Source organism: Humulus lupulus, chromosome 4 (assembly GCF_963169125.1).
Source record: "Humulus lupulus chromosome 4, drHumLupu1.1, whole genome shotgun sequence".
In the NCBI taxonomy this organism is placed as follows: domain Eukaryota; kingdom Viridiplantae; phylum Streptophyta; class Magnoliopsida; order Rosales; family Cannabaceae; genus Humulus; species Humulus lupulus.
This window is the reverse complement of record NC_084796.1, coordinates 224,663,180-224,679,709: the sequence shown is the minus strand read 5'-3', so window position 1 is coordinate 224,679,709 and position 16,530 is coordinate 224,663,180. Positions and strand designations below refer to the sequence as shown.

General features: G+C 30.7%; 3 protein-coding genes across 3 annotated transcripts; 1 reads left to right on the top strand and 2 right to left on the bottom strand.

Moving 5' to 3' along the window:
* Positions 1–952: 952 nt before the first annotated feature.
* Positions 953–2,651, top strand: LOC133832941 (uncharacterized). The gene is made up of 3 exons (XM_062263214.1): positions 953–1,374; positions 1,533–1,965; positions 2,184–2,651. The coding sequence occupies exons 1-3, from the start codon at positions 953–955 to the stop codon at positions 2,649–2,651; spliced, it is 1,323 nt and encodes a 440-aa protein (XP_062119198.1).
* Positions 2,517–8,589, bottom strand: LOC133831252 (uncharacterized). Its single transcript, XM_062261491.1, has 7 exons — positions 8,367–8,589; positions 7,790–8,073; positions 5,518–7,138; positions 4,859–5,265; positions 4,652–4,775; positions 3,890–4,407; positions 2,517–3,798 (listed from the first exon to the last, which is right to left on the bottom strand). The coding sequence occupies exons 3-7, from the start codon at positions 5,617–5,619 to the stop codon at positions 3,654–3,656; spliced, it is 1,296 nt and encodes a 431-aa protein (XP_062117475.1). The 5' UTR covers positions 5,620–7,138; positions 7,790–8,073; positions 8,367–8,589; the 3' UTR covers positions 2,517–3,653.
* A 1,366-nt stretch (positions 8,590–9,955) lies between these two features.
* On the bottom strand, positions 9,956–15,993 carry LOC133831251 (uridylate kinase PUMPKIN, chloroplastic). Its single transcript, XM_062261490.1, has 7 exons — positions 14,980–15,993; positions 14,142–14,286; positions 13,997–14,050; positions 13,812–13,903; positions 13,230–13,465; positions 12,896–13,066; positions 9,956–10,529 (listed from the first exon to the last, which is right to left on the bottom strand). Exons 1-7 carry the CDS (start codon positions 15,810–15,812, stop codon positions 10,432–10,434), a joined length of 1,629 nt encoding a protein of 542 aa, XP_062117474.1. The 5' UTR covers positions 15,813–15,993; the 3' UTR covers positions 9,956–10,431.
* Between the last annotated feature and the right edge of the window lie 537 nt (positions 15,994–16,530).

Here is a 16,530-nt window from a genome sequence, read left to right as displayed (position 1 = left end):
ATAATAGCTCAAGTGGACGTAGGTTATTACTAGTTTCTGGGGCCGAACCACTATAAATTCTTGTGGGCTTTACTGTTTTTGTCATTATATTCATTCTAACATATCTGTCCACATCAAGCATTTTTGACTCCGTGTCAGTTGACCAAAATCAGGGTCAACAGTGAAAACTGAGATAAAATGCAATATTCAAAATATTGAGCTGAGTTACCAGTTATCACCAGGTATGCCACCAATGAAATTACTCACTGACAATTCAGTCCTATTCTACATTGAGCTGAAAAAGAAGCAAAATGTAGTAACTAAGCTACCACTATGCATCACCACTTTTGATCAAACAATAGCTGAAACTATTGAACACAATACATATGAAGAAGAAACACAAAAACAGAACACAGATTTAGAAATGCTAGTTCTTTAACTAAACAACCAGCAATCAGTTACAGAATTACAATATGACGAAGCAACCTTCACGACAAATAACCAGGTACAAACCTTCCCAAATATTACAGACATAGCTGATAATGTAGTAGATTTTATCATAGAGAGAACAGAAGAAAACAAAAGAAAAAGAGAAGAAGATACAGAAATTATAACTGATCATAAAATTTTCAAAGTTGAAGAAGGCCAGATTTATAAAGACAAAAAGCTCTTGAAATCTGCTCTATGTTATTATGCTATGATCCACAACATCCAATTCAAGACAAAAAGATCTGAACCAAGAGAGTACCTGGTAAATTGTGTGGATGACAATTGTAACTGGTTACTTAGAGCTTCAAAGTTCAAGAAAACAGAAACATTTAAAATCAGAAAGTATGTAAAAACTCACACCTGCTCCTTGGATATCATTATGGAAGACCACAGGCAGGCAAATTGCAATGTGATTGGAGAACTAATAAAAACAAAATACATGTCAATAAAGAGAGTACACACACCAAATTAGATAATCAGCGACATGCTAGATGATTATGGTGTTTCAATGGGGTATCAAAAAGCCTGGAGAACAAGAGAAAAAGCTTTAGAATTGGCAAGAGGAAACCAAGATGATTCATACCAAAAACTTCCCATCTACCTTCACACGCTAAAAGTCTCGAACCCAGGTACAATAACACACCTGGTTACAGACAATAAAGATCACTTCAAATATATGTACCTAGCATTTGCAAATTCCATCAAAGGATGGAAACACTGTAGGCCAGTCATTGTGATAGATGGAACTTACTTGAAGACATCATTTGGGGGAACTTTAGTCACTGCTTCAACAATGGATGCTAACAGCAACATATTTCCATTAGTCTTTGGAATAGGAGACTCTGAAAATGATTCATCATGGTTATGGTTTTTCACAAAGCTAAAGGAGACATGGAGAAAGAGAAGGTACTGTTTTCTTTTTTATATCCTTATTCAAACAAACTAAACACATAAAATAAACTGTTTAATAATAATCCAGCAATATAATTGTAAAAACAGTGTAAAAAAAATAATATTCATATAAATTAATGAAACCAGTTACTTAATTTGGACACAATAACCAGTTACTTCATTGTGATATGGCAAACAGGTATAGCAATCATTTCAGGCAGGCACAAAAGCATAGAAAATGCTGTAGAGAATGTATACCCAAAAGCTTTCCATGGAGCATGCATATTCCACCTGCTAAACAACATCAAAGTCAATTTCAGTGTCCGTGGAGAGGACCTAAACATAAACTTTGTCAAAGTAGCAAAGGCATACAGGGTTCAATCATTTGAGCACTACATGAATGAAATAGACAAGATTGACACTCGCATAAGACCGTATTTACAAAAAATTGGATATTGCACTTGGTCTAGATGCCATGCTCCAACAAGAAGATATACAATGATGACATCAAATATAGCCGAATCGATAAATGCTGCATTGAAAGCTGCAAGAACGTTGCCAATCACTACAATGATGGAAGGCCTTCGAAGTTTAGTTCAAAAATGGGTATGGAAAAATGGTAACGAAGCAAACTGACACATTCACACAAGTAACAACAGATACTGAAATTGTGCTTAGAGAAAACTTTATTCGAGCCATTAAATTTTAGGTAACTAACATATATTCTACGCTGAATATTATTTACCAAAACTTTCAGTAACCAGTTACTAATAATTACGACAGTATCCAGTTTCTAACATGTATTCCTCTACTAAAATAAACAGGTCTTCCTAGTAAACACTATAGTATACCAAGTTGTGGTTGAAGACAAAGGAAATTTTCTGGTCAACCTAATGGAGAAAACATGTGAATGCAAAAGGTTCCAACAAAATGAAATACCGTGTGCACATGCAATAACAATATTCGCCAAAACACGGCTGAAAACATATGATTATGTTGTTGATTACTACAAAACTACAACTATGAAAGCAACATATGAGTCAATTGTTTATCCATTGCCAAATGAAAGCGAATGGACACTGCCAGAGACTTTAAACAAAATTGTCCTACCACCAAAATCAAGAAAACCACCAGGCCGCCTTAGAAGGAAAAGAATCAGATCTAGAGGAGAACCAAAAGTGCAGATAAAATGTGGAAGATACCCGCAACCAGGACATAATAGAAAAACATGTAGGAATGAACCAATCCCAAAGCAGCGAAACCCAACAAAGTCAAAGAAATTAGACAAATAATTTTCTAAAGAGTAGATAGACTACAATTTCAATTAATTCTAATGTTTTCTACTTCAATAAAAGTACAGACTTTTTAAGCATTTTACATTTTATAAACTTGATACTCAACTTCCTGGTTCCAACACAAGATATTCAAAATCTGAAGACTCGTGTACCTGGTTACAACACATATTATAGAAAGAAAAAAAACAGTTACTATAAGTAAATTTAACAAACGACTATATATACATGTAACAAACGACTTAAAAACCTAGTTATATAATCACAAATCTTTCACACAAAAAAAACATAAATATATCAAAAAAAACTTAAAATAAAAATAAAAAATAAAGAAACAATAACCAGTTACCTAAAACATATGGCTTTCACTATCAAAAACAGAAGTAACCGGTTACACCATCCTCATACAAACCTACTTACAAAAAAATTAACATTTACCAACCAGTTACATAATGAAGAATCTCTTTTAAAATACTTTGAACATTCATGAATAAAAAATTATTATAATTTAACAAAAAATAAAAATAAACTAAAAATAAAAATAAAAAAATTGTACCCAGTTACCTGTAACGTAAAACTGATCTTTTCAAACTATACACTAATCAGTTATCCATTAGCACACAAAGTTCTCTAAAAATAATTGAAACCTATATGAAAAAAAAACATGTACATAACAATATATTCAAACTTTTAAAAAAATCACCAACTCTATTGAAAAAAAAACATACACATTAAAATAAAATACAAATAAAAAAAACGTTATATTAAGCCAAAATGTGAAACCAGTTCTTTACATTGACAAAAAAAAAAAGTATCCAGAGACAAGTACAGTACTAAACCAGTATCTAGTTACAAACCACAACTTCACTATTAAACAAAGGAAGAAAAAAAAGACATGGACATTAATACAATTAAAAAAAACTACAAAAATCTCTACTTATAATTCCTCCTACTCTTTGATTTCTTTGATGGAGCATCATCTTCTGTCTTGTACCCACCAATCTACTTCTTTTTCGCATGACTGTACAAGTTAATGGCAAGATAATCACGATAGGTAGCAACTTTGGCAGCCATGTTCTTTGGGATGTCATCAATCTTCTCATGGATAAACAAATCGGCATACTTGATAACAAATACTCCACAATCACTACAAAAAAAAACAAAAAGCAACAAATGAAATTATTAAAAACAAACATAATAGAAAAATAAACGACTAAATACAAAAACCAGTTACTTACTTGTCCTCTTGAGAAGGCAAGTCTTTGGCAAAGTTAAAATCAATTGGATCCTTCTTCCCAACAGAATATGGATCAACATTCAAGTCCAAATCTTTCCTATAACCATAAAAATCAAGAAAGTCTAGAAAATATGGTAAAACAACAAAATAAGCCTTCACATCTGGCAAAGCAATACTCTCATTCTTCTTCCCCACCAAAGAGTTGTAGACAGTTAACATCCTACTCTTTAGGGAAAAGTGAATAAAAACACAATGCAACTGAACCTTCACATGCACAGGAAAAAGAACATGATCCACATCCACCCAAGGAGTGTTACAAAACAAATATTCACCAATAATGTAATATGAAATGAGGTTATCAAAACAAATGCTGCTTGGATCACATTTGGCTGCCAAAAAGTTATCATACAAACCCTTGATAGTTGCATCAAACCAAGAGTCTGTAGTTGTAACCCTCTTGTTCAAACCATCACTCAACTTAATCTTCTTCCTCAAGTAATAAAAACATACATTGATATGCTACAAAAAATAAATAAACATACAAAAGTTAGGAATCTGGTTACTAGCCAATAAAGAATAATCAAAACAAGTTACACACAATACTACAAGAAACTAGTTACTAGCCATAAATAATCAAAATAAGTTACACACAATACTAAAGGAACCTGGTTACTTGTCTTAACCATGATCAACAAAAATAACAAAACATCTAAACAAACAAATACTAATTAATAAACATTATACCGATAACCTAGTTACTTACAGTGTCCATAAGGTCCTCCCCACAAGTTTGAAGCTTGTAAAACCACATCTTCTCATAAATTTTAACGAAAGAATAATCCATCGATGGATTAATAATGTTATTAACATCAGAAAATTTCTTCTTCCTTCAAACCAAATATATATATATATTAACAGACAATTACATATCAAGAACAATAATATTAAACAAAATATAAAAAAAACATACTTATTTTTAAAAATCATTTTATCCTCAATCCATGTAATATAATCCATGCATTCATTCTTTGAAACATTCTGTCCAATTTCATCTTTAAATAGAAGCAACCCTCTAACAATCACCACTTCTTCTCCCTTCCTCTTCACAATTTCTTTTACTTTAGATGAACCAAACTTAGTAACAAAAGGAGATTTAACATGAGTACTAGGTTTAGGCTCTCTCTTTTCAATAACAACAGGAACTTCATCAACATCACCAACCATCACAACTTTCCAATCATCCTTACTCCCACTAAATCTCTTTTCTCCTTCTACATACTCAACAGTTTTATCAATAACCTTCAAAATCTCTGGGTCCAAATATACTTCTTCAAAACTTAAACCAACTGAATTGAACTCAGGCTTCTTTGAAAAATCCTATAATGAAGAACAATAAAATCAATTACAACAAATTCAATTTTAAATAGAATAATACAAAGAAACAAAAACAAAAATAAATTTCAAAACCTTATCTCTACCCACAACATTTGACAACTCCAACCCAGAATAAACAACATCAAAATTTTCACTTACATCCTTTCCGACACCCTAAAATAAAAAAAAATGAAACTGGTTACACTAATAAACTAACAAAAAACAACATACTATTAAGAAACATAAACCAGTTACCTTACTAACATCAAGATATTCACCTAAATCCATCCCACAAGCCTGGGCCAAAAAAAAAATCTGGTTACAACAAAAAATGGTTAAAAAAAAACAATAAATCATAGAACAAACAAGTTACCTTAGAATCATCATAAATAGGATTGGATTCTTTATCAAAATCAGCTGGCTTTTTCACTTCATTATATCTAGCACTTTTATCACTAGAACTTCCAACTTTTTCTGAATTTTTGTCAACAATTTTTGCAATAAGTGTAGAAAAATCACTGAGTTTCCCCATGAACTCAGACCTCATAATTGCAATATCACTAATAATAGATTGTTGGCTCTCTTTTATTGAAGATATTGATTCACAAATCAATCTCAATTTTTCACTATCAACCTGAAAAAACATAATAAAATAATTTACAAAACAGCAAAAAATAAAAATAAAAACAAACCTATAAATTTCAAACAAGATAATATTTTTTTTTAACTAAAACAAACAACAACACTAACAAGTACTTGGGTACCCGAACTACTATCTCCATCATCAGCACACTCATTTGGCAAATATAAAGGTTCAAACTTAAATTTCTTCACTGCCAGTTTCTTCCTCTCCTCAAAAGTTGGATAGACATTCAAGATAGTCAACTGAATAAATAAAAAATATATATAAAAAAAAAACCAAGAAACTGGTTACCATGATCTGTAACCAGGTACACAAACAAAAATCCTAAAATGAATAAACAAATTTAGCAAGTAACCAGTTACAAAACAAAATATTATACATTATGGTTGTTAAAAATCTTTGCCACCAAATTTGAATAGAAGACATTATCAGTACTCTTCCAATTCAACAAATGGGGATATTTTTTCCCAACTCGCTGACAAAACTCATGATTCAATTAAGATATAGACTCATTTATCCAAACGAAAAAAGCAATTGGAAAACCAAGAAGTTTGTAAGGGTGAAGCCTAACCTTCCCATCAATAAAAACTCCATCAAAAATTTTATTTCCACCCTTCAAAGCAATTTTCAAATAATGAAAACTTCTATCCCAAACCAACTTCCCAAAACTAATATTTCCCAATTCAGATATATCACGATCAGCCATCTAAAAAAAAAAGTCATCGACCAACTTCTCACTAGTATACCCGTACAAATAGTTTACTAAAATATGACTATACCCAATTTCACGACATCATCATCATCAACTAAATCCTTACTAATGAAAGCATTTCGCAATTCAGCCTTTGACACCTTACCAACAAAACGACCAATTTTTTTCTTAAACAGAACTTTCTTTTTTTGAAAAAGAGTTAAATAAAAAACACCATCACATTTAAGACCTGTAACTAGAGCAAACTTCTCAATGGAAAATCTACAAACTCTACGACCTAACTTAAACCACATCTCCTCTTCCTCCCTCTCCTGAGACACCTCTCTCAACAACACAAGTTGGGCAAGTTGGGTTTGGAAATGAATATCAGATACTTCTAAGAAGTGCCCAAATGGCGTCTTCTTAAACAATGCTTTCTGACTTTTGGTCAACTTAGATTTCAAGTCATTAATGACACTCTTGTCATTGAAATGTTGAACCTTACTTCCAAACCTCTTAGAGGGATTTATCTTTAAATGAGCCTGCATAAGAAACAAACAAACCAATTACACAACATGTAACCAGTTTCATAAAATATAAACATGGAAAATAGATCTTTATTTACATTTATAAAACCAATTATATGTCTTTAAATTTTGCAAATTTGAAATATATATATATATATATATATATAAAAGACAATACATTCACTAAGGTAACCAGTTACACACTCAAACAAAACATTAAGCAAAATCTTCCACTGTTATCTGCAAGTAACCAGTTACACATGTAACCAGGTACACAGAAACAAACCACTTTAACAACAAAAAAACACAACCATAAAAATAAAACAAACACAATAAAAAATGAACATTATGCAAAATAAACTACATATCTACAAGAAACCAGTTACATATGTAACTAGCTACAAAGAAACAAAACACTTTTAAAAAAACACAACCATAAAACTAAAAAAAAAACACAATAAAAACTGAACATTATGCAAAAAAAAACTACTTATCCACAAGAACCAGTTACATATAACCAGGTACAAAGAAATAAAACACTTTAAGAACTAAAGAACACAACCATAAAAATAAAACAAACACAATCCACCGAATGTGAAACCAATTACAGTAACATAAACAGATGAACATTTTTCTATTATTATACTTAATAAAATAAACACATACCACAACATACTTAGTCTCAAGAGAATCATCTACAGCATCCTTACTACCAGATGCACACGATTCATTCATCTGTTTAACAGTGGAAGGGGATTTACTCTTCTTCCTTGCAATAGACTTCAAACGAGTAATGTTACTCCTTTGAGGAAGAATCTCGCCAATATCATCCCCTACATTCTTCGATTCATCCTCTACTATTCCAGAAAATTTCTTCTCAGAACCAATAACACCACAAACTTCACCAGAATGATCCATGAGAAATCTTTGAAATTAAAATAGACAATGCACTGCATAAAATAAAAACAAACAACCCAAATGAAAAAGAATAACAGATATACATATATATAGAGCACAAATTACAAATAACTACCCATAAACTTCCCCAAAATAACTGATAAAAAACTGACAAAACCCCCCACTAAAAAACTAACGATCAAATCGTGCACCAAAAACAAAAACCACCATTAACACAGATTAAAAAACAACCATCCACGACCGAAAATAGATAATCCAAAACAAAATTAACAAAAAATATACATTAAAAAAAATTAAAACATAAACCCTGAAACCGGGTACTCACCGAGTCGAAACCAACACAGAAGGCACAAATCCACAATGAGAAAACTTATAAAACCCTACAAACAGAACAAAAGGAAGAAATCAAATCATAATATCAAATGCTAAAGGAGAGGAAAAAGTAGAAATCAGGGATATAGAAAAACGTGATACTGAAGCAACCTAAGAAAAAATAGACCCCTGTAACCAGCTACTCACCGAGACGAAAACAACACAGAAGGCACAAATCCACAGAAGGCACAAATCCACAACGATAAAACTTACAAAACCCTAAAACAGAACAAAAAAGAACAAATATCATAATAGCAAATGTTGAAGGAGAGGAGATTGATGAAATCAGGCTTGATAAAAAACGTGATACTAACGCAGACTAAATATATATATATAGGTACTCGAGTACCTGCATGCAGAAGAAAAAACACTGAATATTGATTTTCCTAAAAAAAAATTGTTCTAAAAAAACATAAAAAAATAATAATAAAAATACATAAAATGACTGAAATGCCCTCACAAAAATTCACATTTAGTATAAATAATCTTATACAATAAAATATGGGATACAAAATAATTTATTTGATAAATATAGAAAAACAAAACCCATAAAAAAATTAAACAATAAAAAATACCATAAAAAATACACACACAAAAAAAAAGCATATATATCAAAATTTATTTAATTTTCTCGTATTTCATGTAAATTTCAAATGATTCTTAGTTACAAATAATTAAATAATTAAAAAATTATATTAAATTATTTGAGAAAAATACACCTACACTATCTTATTCTAATTGGCCAACGTAATAATTTTAAATAAAATTAAAATATATGTTAATAAAATTAAAACTAATTAAAACTATAAAAATAAAAAATAAAAAATGATTTTTTTTTCCTCCTTCACCCTCTATCTCTGACTTCTCCCTCTCTTTCGACAGTTTTTTTTTCTTCTCCAAATCCATATCTCGTCGCTAACTATAGGTCGGGCATCATTGTTGAATGAGGCATGGGCAAGACATACAGGTTATGACGAGGACTATTGGGCTTACAAAGGAGAGGAGCTAGGCTTACAAGAACAAGATTTAGAGGTTTCAAGTTTCAATTAAAATGAGGACTTGATTGTTTTTGCAGTGAGAAAAGACGTGGGAGTGGTTCGTACAATTAGCTCTAAAAAAACTAATGTGAATGTGAAAATCATTATAGTTGGTTACCTACATAAATTTTTCACTTTTCACGTAGAGAAAAATTTATGTGATTATTATATATACATAATTTGTTTTAATCCATTTATACAATAGGAATTAGGGAGTGGAGTTTTTTCGTCCAACTATCCATGTTCGCTCAATGAAAATCTTACTAAGCCATATGCCTCTTCCTACAAAAGAGCACTAACATCATGCAAAATACTACGTAATTGGGAGCGAAAATGGCCTTTTCCACAACCAGCATATTCTTGAATCATAAAACCAACTTTTTAGTTGTGTCCATGAATATTAACAGCCGGATCCACCACAGTTTTATATTTCTAACATTACCATAATGCTATTTTCCAGATACTAACTAAACTTTTATCATAACTGACACATTAATACCGGGTGTTAAACAAGTCGGCTTCATATACGTATAAGATATATGAAATATGAAACTCATCACACATTAATGTGATCATGTTGGTACAGTCAACACTGAAAAATACATCTATAATCTTATCATTGACAATTTTACAGACCGAAAGGCAAAATACGACCAAGCTAAGATAAGATATGAAAATCTTAGACAGATCAATGAAGTGGTCAAGTGACCAATAATTAGCATTGGGCACGTTAGGAACCTAACTCTACCCCTCTCATGTACACAGCAGGCACTATATATTATACATACATACATACATACATACATAAAAAGGGTGCACTTACATGCTTCAACCTAAACAATCGATCCAGCTGAAACCACGTACCCAGTGATGATTAGAGGCCTGTGGTCCTGTGGAGCGCAATTGAATTCGACAAAGCATCTTGTAATTACAACAACTAATAATACATCAGATGACAACAGTCATTTCTATAAATAAATATTAGCTTATTCTTCCGTTAAGATCAATCAATGTACCAACTTGTTCTCCACATAGTGCTTTTGAGATGTTTCCAGGCTCTAAAAGGTTGAACACAACAACTGTGCATAAGAGAGTAATTGAACTTCGTTATAATAAACATTCAATATATCTTTATATATTATAAGATCCATGTGTAATTGATTTAAGAGAATACAAAACAGAGTGTATTTAGCATTTCTCACATTATAAATGTGAGTTTAATAGAAATCGTTATGTTTCCGTTAGATTCAACACTTTTCTTTTATTGTATCCTATCCATGTTAGTTTTAAAGTTATCTAAATAATATATCTTTATATATTATAAGATCCATATGTAATTGATTTACGAGAGTGTATTTAGCATTTCTCGTATTATAAATGTGAGTTTAACAGAAATTGTTGTGTTTCCATTAGATCTAACACTTTTTTTTATTGTTTTCTAACACCATTAGTTTTAAAGTTATCTAAATAACGAAAATAAATTAAAACAAATAAAAATTAATAAATTTATCTTAAATAAGGTAAATAAATTGAAAATAAATAAAAAGTAATAAATGAGCCATAATAATTTTATAAATATACATATTTTCTTATTTTACCGTTTAATTTTTTTTAATGATAATTTATTTATTTAATTACTCTATCCATTAATTAAATAATATATATTTATATATAATTTTCTAGCTTTAAAAAAATTTAAATTAAATTATTAAAATTTGATCAAATAAACTTTTTAAATTTATAGTTTTAATTTATATTTTTTAAATATTTTATTATATTGAAATTCATAGGTATTTTTTTCTAAAAAATTTTTTTTTAAAAATATTTAATTTTAAAACTAAAATGCACCATATCTTTTTTTATATAAAAAAGTGTGTATTTAAGAGAGTCTAAGTTTAACGATTTCGTTATTTTTTTTATAATCTAGACAATGTTTTGCTTTAATTTTTTTTTAATGTTTTTATCATTTTTTTATAATATATATAACATTGTTTATTTATTTAAAATTTATATGAAAATTAAAAAAACATAAAAATAATTAATACATTTCTAAATAAAAACTAGGCAAACATTCATTGCACACATACTTAAGTGCAAAATGACTTCAAAAAATAAATCATTTTGCCAAATGATCATCTATATATATATATAATAGATACAAGTAACGTGCAATGCACGTTTGCTTAGTTATATTTATAGAATTTATCGATTATATTTATTAAATTTGTATAATTGTCATATAATTTTAAATAAATAAACAATATTATATATAAAAGAATAACATAAACATATTGAATGAAAAGTCAAACCAAAACACTATTTATGATTTTGTAAATATATAAATATAATATGATAACATCTTTAGACATCAATGATAATTTTTTTAATAAAAATTAAGATTTTGTATTATATATTATTATAAATATGAAATATTTAGTATTGTATTAAATTTTATTATAATAATATTTGAATTCATATTAATATAATTAACACAAAAATAAGATTATATATTATTATCATAATAATATTTTATAACATTTAAATTTATATTAATATAATTATTATATATATAGTTTTATATTAAATATTATTATAATAATGATATTTTATAATATTTAAATTTATATTAATATAATTGATAAATATTCATTTTTAAGTTAGTTTTTTAAAGGTATATTCCGTTAAAGTTAACAAAACAAACCGTTAAAACCAAGAATTTTCGTTATCTACACACTTATTATATAAAAGAGATATACTAGATACAAGCAACATGCAAATTTGCTTAGTTTTATTTATAAAATTTATTAATTATATTTATTAAATTTGTATCATTGTCATATAAATTTTTGAAATAAACAATATTATACATAAAAAAATGACGTAAACATATTAAATGAAAAATTAAACCAAAACACTATTTATGATTTTTTTAATATATATATATATATAATATGATAACATTTTTAAACATAAATAATAATTTTTTTAATAAAAGTTAAAATTATGTATTATATATTATTATAATAATATTTAAATTTATATTGATATAAGTATTAAATATCTAGTTTTGTATTATATTATTATAATAATAATATTTTATAATATTTAAATTCATATTAATTTAATTAATAAAAAATTAAGATTATATATTATTATCATAATAATATTTTATAAGATTTAAATTTATATTAATATAATTATTAAATATATAGTCTTATATTAATATAATTATTATATATGTAGTCCTATATAAAATATTATTATAATAATAATATTTTATAATATTTGAATTTATACTAATATAATTGATAAATATATAGTTTTAAAGGTATATTTCTGCTATAGTTAACAAATGTTAAAAAAAAATTTGTTATCTACCCACTTTATTTTATATAGAAGAGATATAAATATATAAAATCAATAAGCCAAGCCAAATTATACTAACCGGGAATCCTATTTTCTTCACAGTATGTCAGTGCCATGGAATCCATCAATGTGGCACCTCTTGCAACCAACTCCCTGAAAGAGATGTGCTCAAATGTAAAATTATTGTCCTGAGAGGTGCAGTCATAGACACCATCAACATTGGTACCCTTGAGAACTGCCTCGGCGTGAACTGAGGATTTAAAAAGAATACCATGTTAAGTTAAAGAAAATACGTAGATCTATCTCCATCACTCTGTGAGTTGAGAGAACTGTGGTTAAAAGATTAGGAAAAAATATAATTTCAGTAAATAAAGGCTGCAAACAGAAAGTATGAAATTAAGACAGATCCATACTCTCCAAAGATCGAAAAGCTGCAGCTGTGTCTGTTGAAAAGAGTGGATTTCCTGTGGAAGCACCAATGCCAGCAAATATTACAACTCTCCCTTTCTCAAGATGCCTGATTGCCCGCTGCCTGCTGTAAGGTTCAGCAACCTCGTGCATTGAAAATGCAGTTTGGACACGAGTTTGAACTCCCATCTTTTCTATTGCTGACTGAAGCAATACCGAGTTCATCACAGTAGCCATCATACTGGTAGATATGAGAGAATCAACATGATTCGGTCATGACTAATAAAAAAATTCAGATCATACATAATCTATTAGGCAGGGTTAAAGAAAAGAAAGTTTATAATTATAAATCATACATTTGATGTTATCAAAAAATAATGTTATTAGCTTGCTCAAGTTCATTGGGTAATGCGTATGCGAAATTCCAGATAATCAAATAATCAATTGACCATCCAAGAAGATTACATCAAATCTCATAAATCAATTCATCAAACATTCACATTCTATATAACTTAAAGTACATTACAATTAAATGACATAACAATTCAAAGATGTATACAATCGTAAAACTTGATAAGTCTACTTACCCAATTTGATAGGCTGTAGTTCTATCTAAACCTGTTGTATTTACCCACGTATCTCCACAAAAGAAGTTACGACCACCAACTACAATAGCTACCTGAGATATCAAACGAAAACAAATGTAGTATGTTACAGCTGAAAGGACAGCAAACAACTTGGATTATAAATAAGAATATGCAGAAATTAGTACCTGCACGCCAACACGTGCAGCCATTGCAACTTCTCTAGCAATCAACATGACCACCTGCCAATCCAAAGGAAAAACAATTTGCTTTTACTGCAGAGAAGTAGGGAAACAAAATTACAAATAATGCCTATGCTTTCAATTAACAAACCTTTGAGTCAATATTATTTGGTGCAGCACCGGCAAGAGAAGCACCACTAATTTTAAAGACTACTCTGCGCCATCTAGGATTCGTTGTTGACTTGGGCTTGATGTTATGTATCTGTCCAGCAGAACTGCCTGTTGTCAAAGCATATCTGCCAATAAAACAGATGAGAGTACGGTACAGAGCTCAACTTTAATTTAAAGGGAGTTCTTAAATAATACTATTAAACCCTTCTTCACTCCAATAAAACAAATAAGCATACAGAACAAAAAGCTACAATAGCAATTATAGCACTACAAATAAAGAGGAATAGCCAAGCCATGATAATGAGCACGAAACAAAACCTGAGAAGGATGAAAATTAAACAATCCACATCTAATTTTTCCACAGCTTAAACAACCCAAATTTTTCAGGAAGCAGTCTTACTAAGGAAGTTGGTACAAAAAAACTATACCAAGACACTAGGAAGATGAAGTCCAAAGGCCAATCTGGCACACCAATTACCAAGCATTGTCCTCTAAATTAACAAAAACCAGCTAGCTGGATTTGGACGAACAAAAGTTGGATTTGATTCAATCTGAAAAAACCAATAAAAGAATTCAAAAAATAAAGCACGAGTGTTTCATATCACAGCTCATTTGAACCAAAAAAAAAAAAAAGTTGATCAAGCTACACCCATAGATTCAAATCATTACAAAACCAGTCTTTCAAAACTCATTAAACAGCTTAATGGCTAATGTTCCTTCATCTATAGATTCAAATCATGTATTATAGAACAAAAGCTATTGATTCCAGCAAATTAAGCTGCAAAATGTATGAAAATACAAAGGGAGTGTTTCAAAACCTTTTCGATTGGCGAGGCGTATTGCCAGAAGAACTGGCACCCTTGTCATCATCAGATGCAACCTTTACGGGCAAGTTATTTCCAACAATCTGCTCCATCTTCTTGAACCAAGGCCAATGGCTTGCTGAAATGCCTCCATTGTTCATCCTATCCCTCTCCAATTTGTACCGCTTCTTCAAATTATCAACCTTGTTCTTACACTGCTCCACGCTCTTGGTCTGCCTCTCGCATCGCTCGCTCACAGTCGCCGCCACCTCCTCCCAATGCCTCCCTCTCAGATTACCCCTGTTCAGCTGCGTGAACTTGTCGGTATATGCATCCAGAAGACACGCGATCGCCGCATCGCTCCACTCCTCCCGATCCTTCCTATACTCTCCACCACCGCCGGAAGTGCCCGAAGCCGAAGCGGCCTTAGCCTTCTTATAACTGTACGGAGCACCAGATCCACCACCATCGCTGAGCTGTTCGTCTCGGTGGTGATGATGGTGGTGGTCCTTCCTCTTCTCGCTCCCAACAACACTGCCGCCGTTCTGATCGCTATCGTTCTCGAAGGGATTCGAACAGAACGCCGCTGCCTCTCCGTAATCCTCACCATCATCCTGCTCTTCTCCGGCGATGACTTTATCGGGACTCCCTGCGTTGAGTATCGTCTGGAGAGGCGTCGGACCTCCCGCCGAGAACCGGTGAACCGTTGCCGTCGAGTAGGTCTGATGGAGGTGGTGCGGGGCCGGCGCATGGGATAGGTGGTGGGGGTTGGTGGGGGCACTGGCGGTGTTGTTGGGGTTGGAGTCGTCACCGAGGAGAGGAGAGAAGTCGTCGTCACAGGACGCCATTAGATGAGGTAGAAGGACGTTAGGGTTAGGGTTAGGGTTAGGGATGAAGCGGAACGACGACGTTAGAGATAGGGGAAAAGACGGGAGTGGAACGTCGTTGGAAGAAGGCTGAGAGAGAAAGTAATTTAACGGTAGCTAAGTGCCGTGAAAGGGTTGAGTGGCCGTGACGGTTTGTGACGGCCCCGTTAAGTAATGAATAAAACTTAGTGTTGGATCGGAACTTGGGTGGGTGGGACCCAATCGGGTGAGGATCGCAACCGGTCATCTTTGGGTGTTCAATCACGGTTTTTTATTTTCTTTATTTATTTAGGTTTTCTTTTTGACAAATATTTATTTAGGTTTGATTTGGGTGAGAAATGGCATTAGTGTTGTTTTAAATGACACTCTAAAATTTCTAGAAACTACTTTTTTATTTTAAAAAAATTTCACATTTTAAATTTATATTTTTCAAATTTATAATTATTAGTATATAAAATAATTAAAAATAAAATTATAATTGAAAATAGTTACGAACTAATATATTTAAATTTTGGATATTTATGTTCAAATTCAAATTCAACTTGATATTATTTAGTCTTTCTCTTCTCTTCGTCATTTTGCATTCCACCCTTCCATAAAATTTCCCTAATGAATAATTTATGCCACAAATGTCTGAACAACTATATTTATCTACGATGCAAATGATCATATCAGAAATTCTCAACGTTATACTTTGTTA

What these genes read in the sequence shown, in the direction of transcription:
- LOC133832941 (XM_062263214.1), top strand. Translation starts at nt 953, where the DNA reads ATGCTAGATGATTATGGTGTTTCAATGGGGTATCAAAAAGCCTGGAGA. An exon ending in GAGACATGGAGAAAGAGAAG is followed by an intron (nt 1,375 to 1,532) that starts GTACTGTTTTCT and finishes CACAATAACCAG; the next exon opens with TTACTTCATTGTGATATGGC. An exon ending in GAAGTTTAGTTCAAAAATGG is followed by an intron (nt 1,966 to 2,183) that starts GTATGGAAAAAT and finishes TAAAATAAACAG; the next exon opens with GTCTTCCTAGTAAACACTAT.
- LOC133831252 (XM_062261491.1), bottom strand. Translation starts at nt 5,619, where the DNA reads ATGATTTATTGTTTTTTTTTAACCATTTTTTGTTGTAACCAGATTTTT. An exon ending in AAAATGATTTTTAAAAATAA is followed by an intron (nt 4,776 to 4,858) that starts GTATGTTTTTTT and finishes TTTGGTTTGAAG; the next exon opens with GAAGAAGAAATTTTCTGATG. An exon ending in GGGAGGACCTTATGGACACT is followed by an intron (nt 4,408 to 4,651) that starts GTAAGTAACTAG and finishes TATTTTTTGTAG; the next exon opens with CATATCAATGTATGTTTTTA.
- LOC133831251 (XM_062261490.1), bottom strand. Translation starts at nt 15,812, where the DNA reads ATGGCGTCCTGTGACGACGACTTCTCTCCTCTCCTCGGTGACGACTCC. An exon ending in ACGCCTCGCCAATCGAAAAG is followed by an intron (nt 14,287 to 14,979) that starts GTTTTGAAACAC and finishes TTTTATTGGCAG; the next exon opens with ATATGCTTTGACAACAGGCA. An exon ending in ACTACAGCCTATCAAATTGG is followed by an intron (nt 13,466 to 13,811) that starts GTAAGTAGACTT and finishes CATATCTACCAG; the next exon opens with TATGATGGCTACTGTGATGA.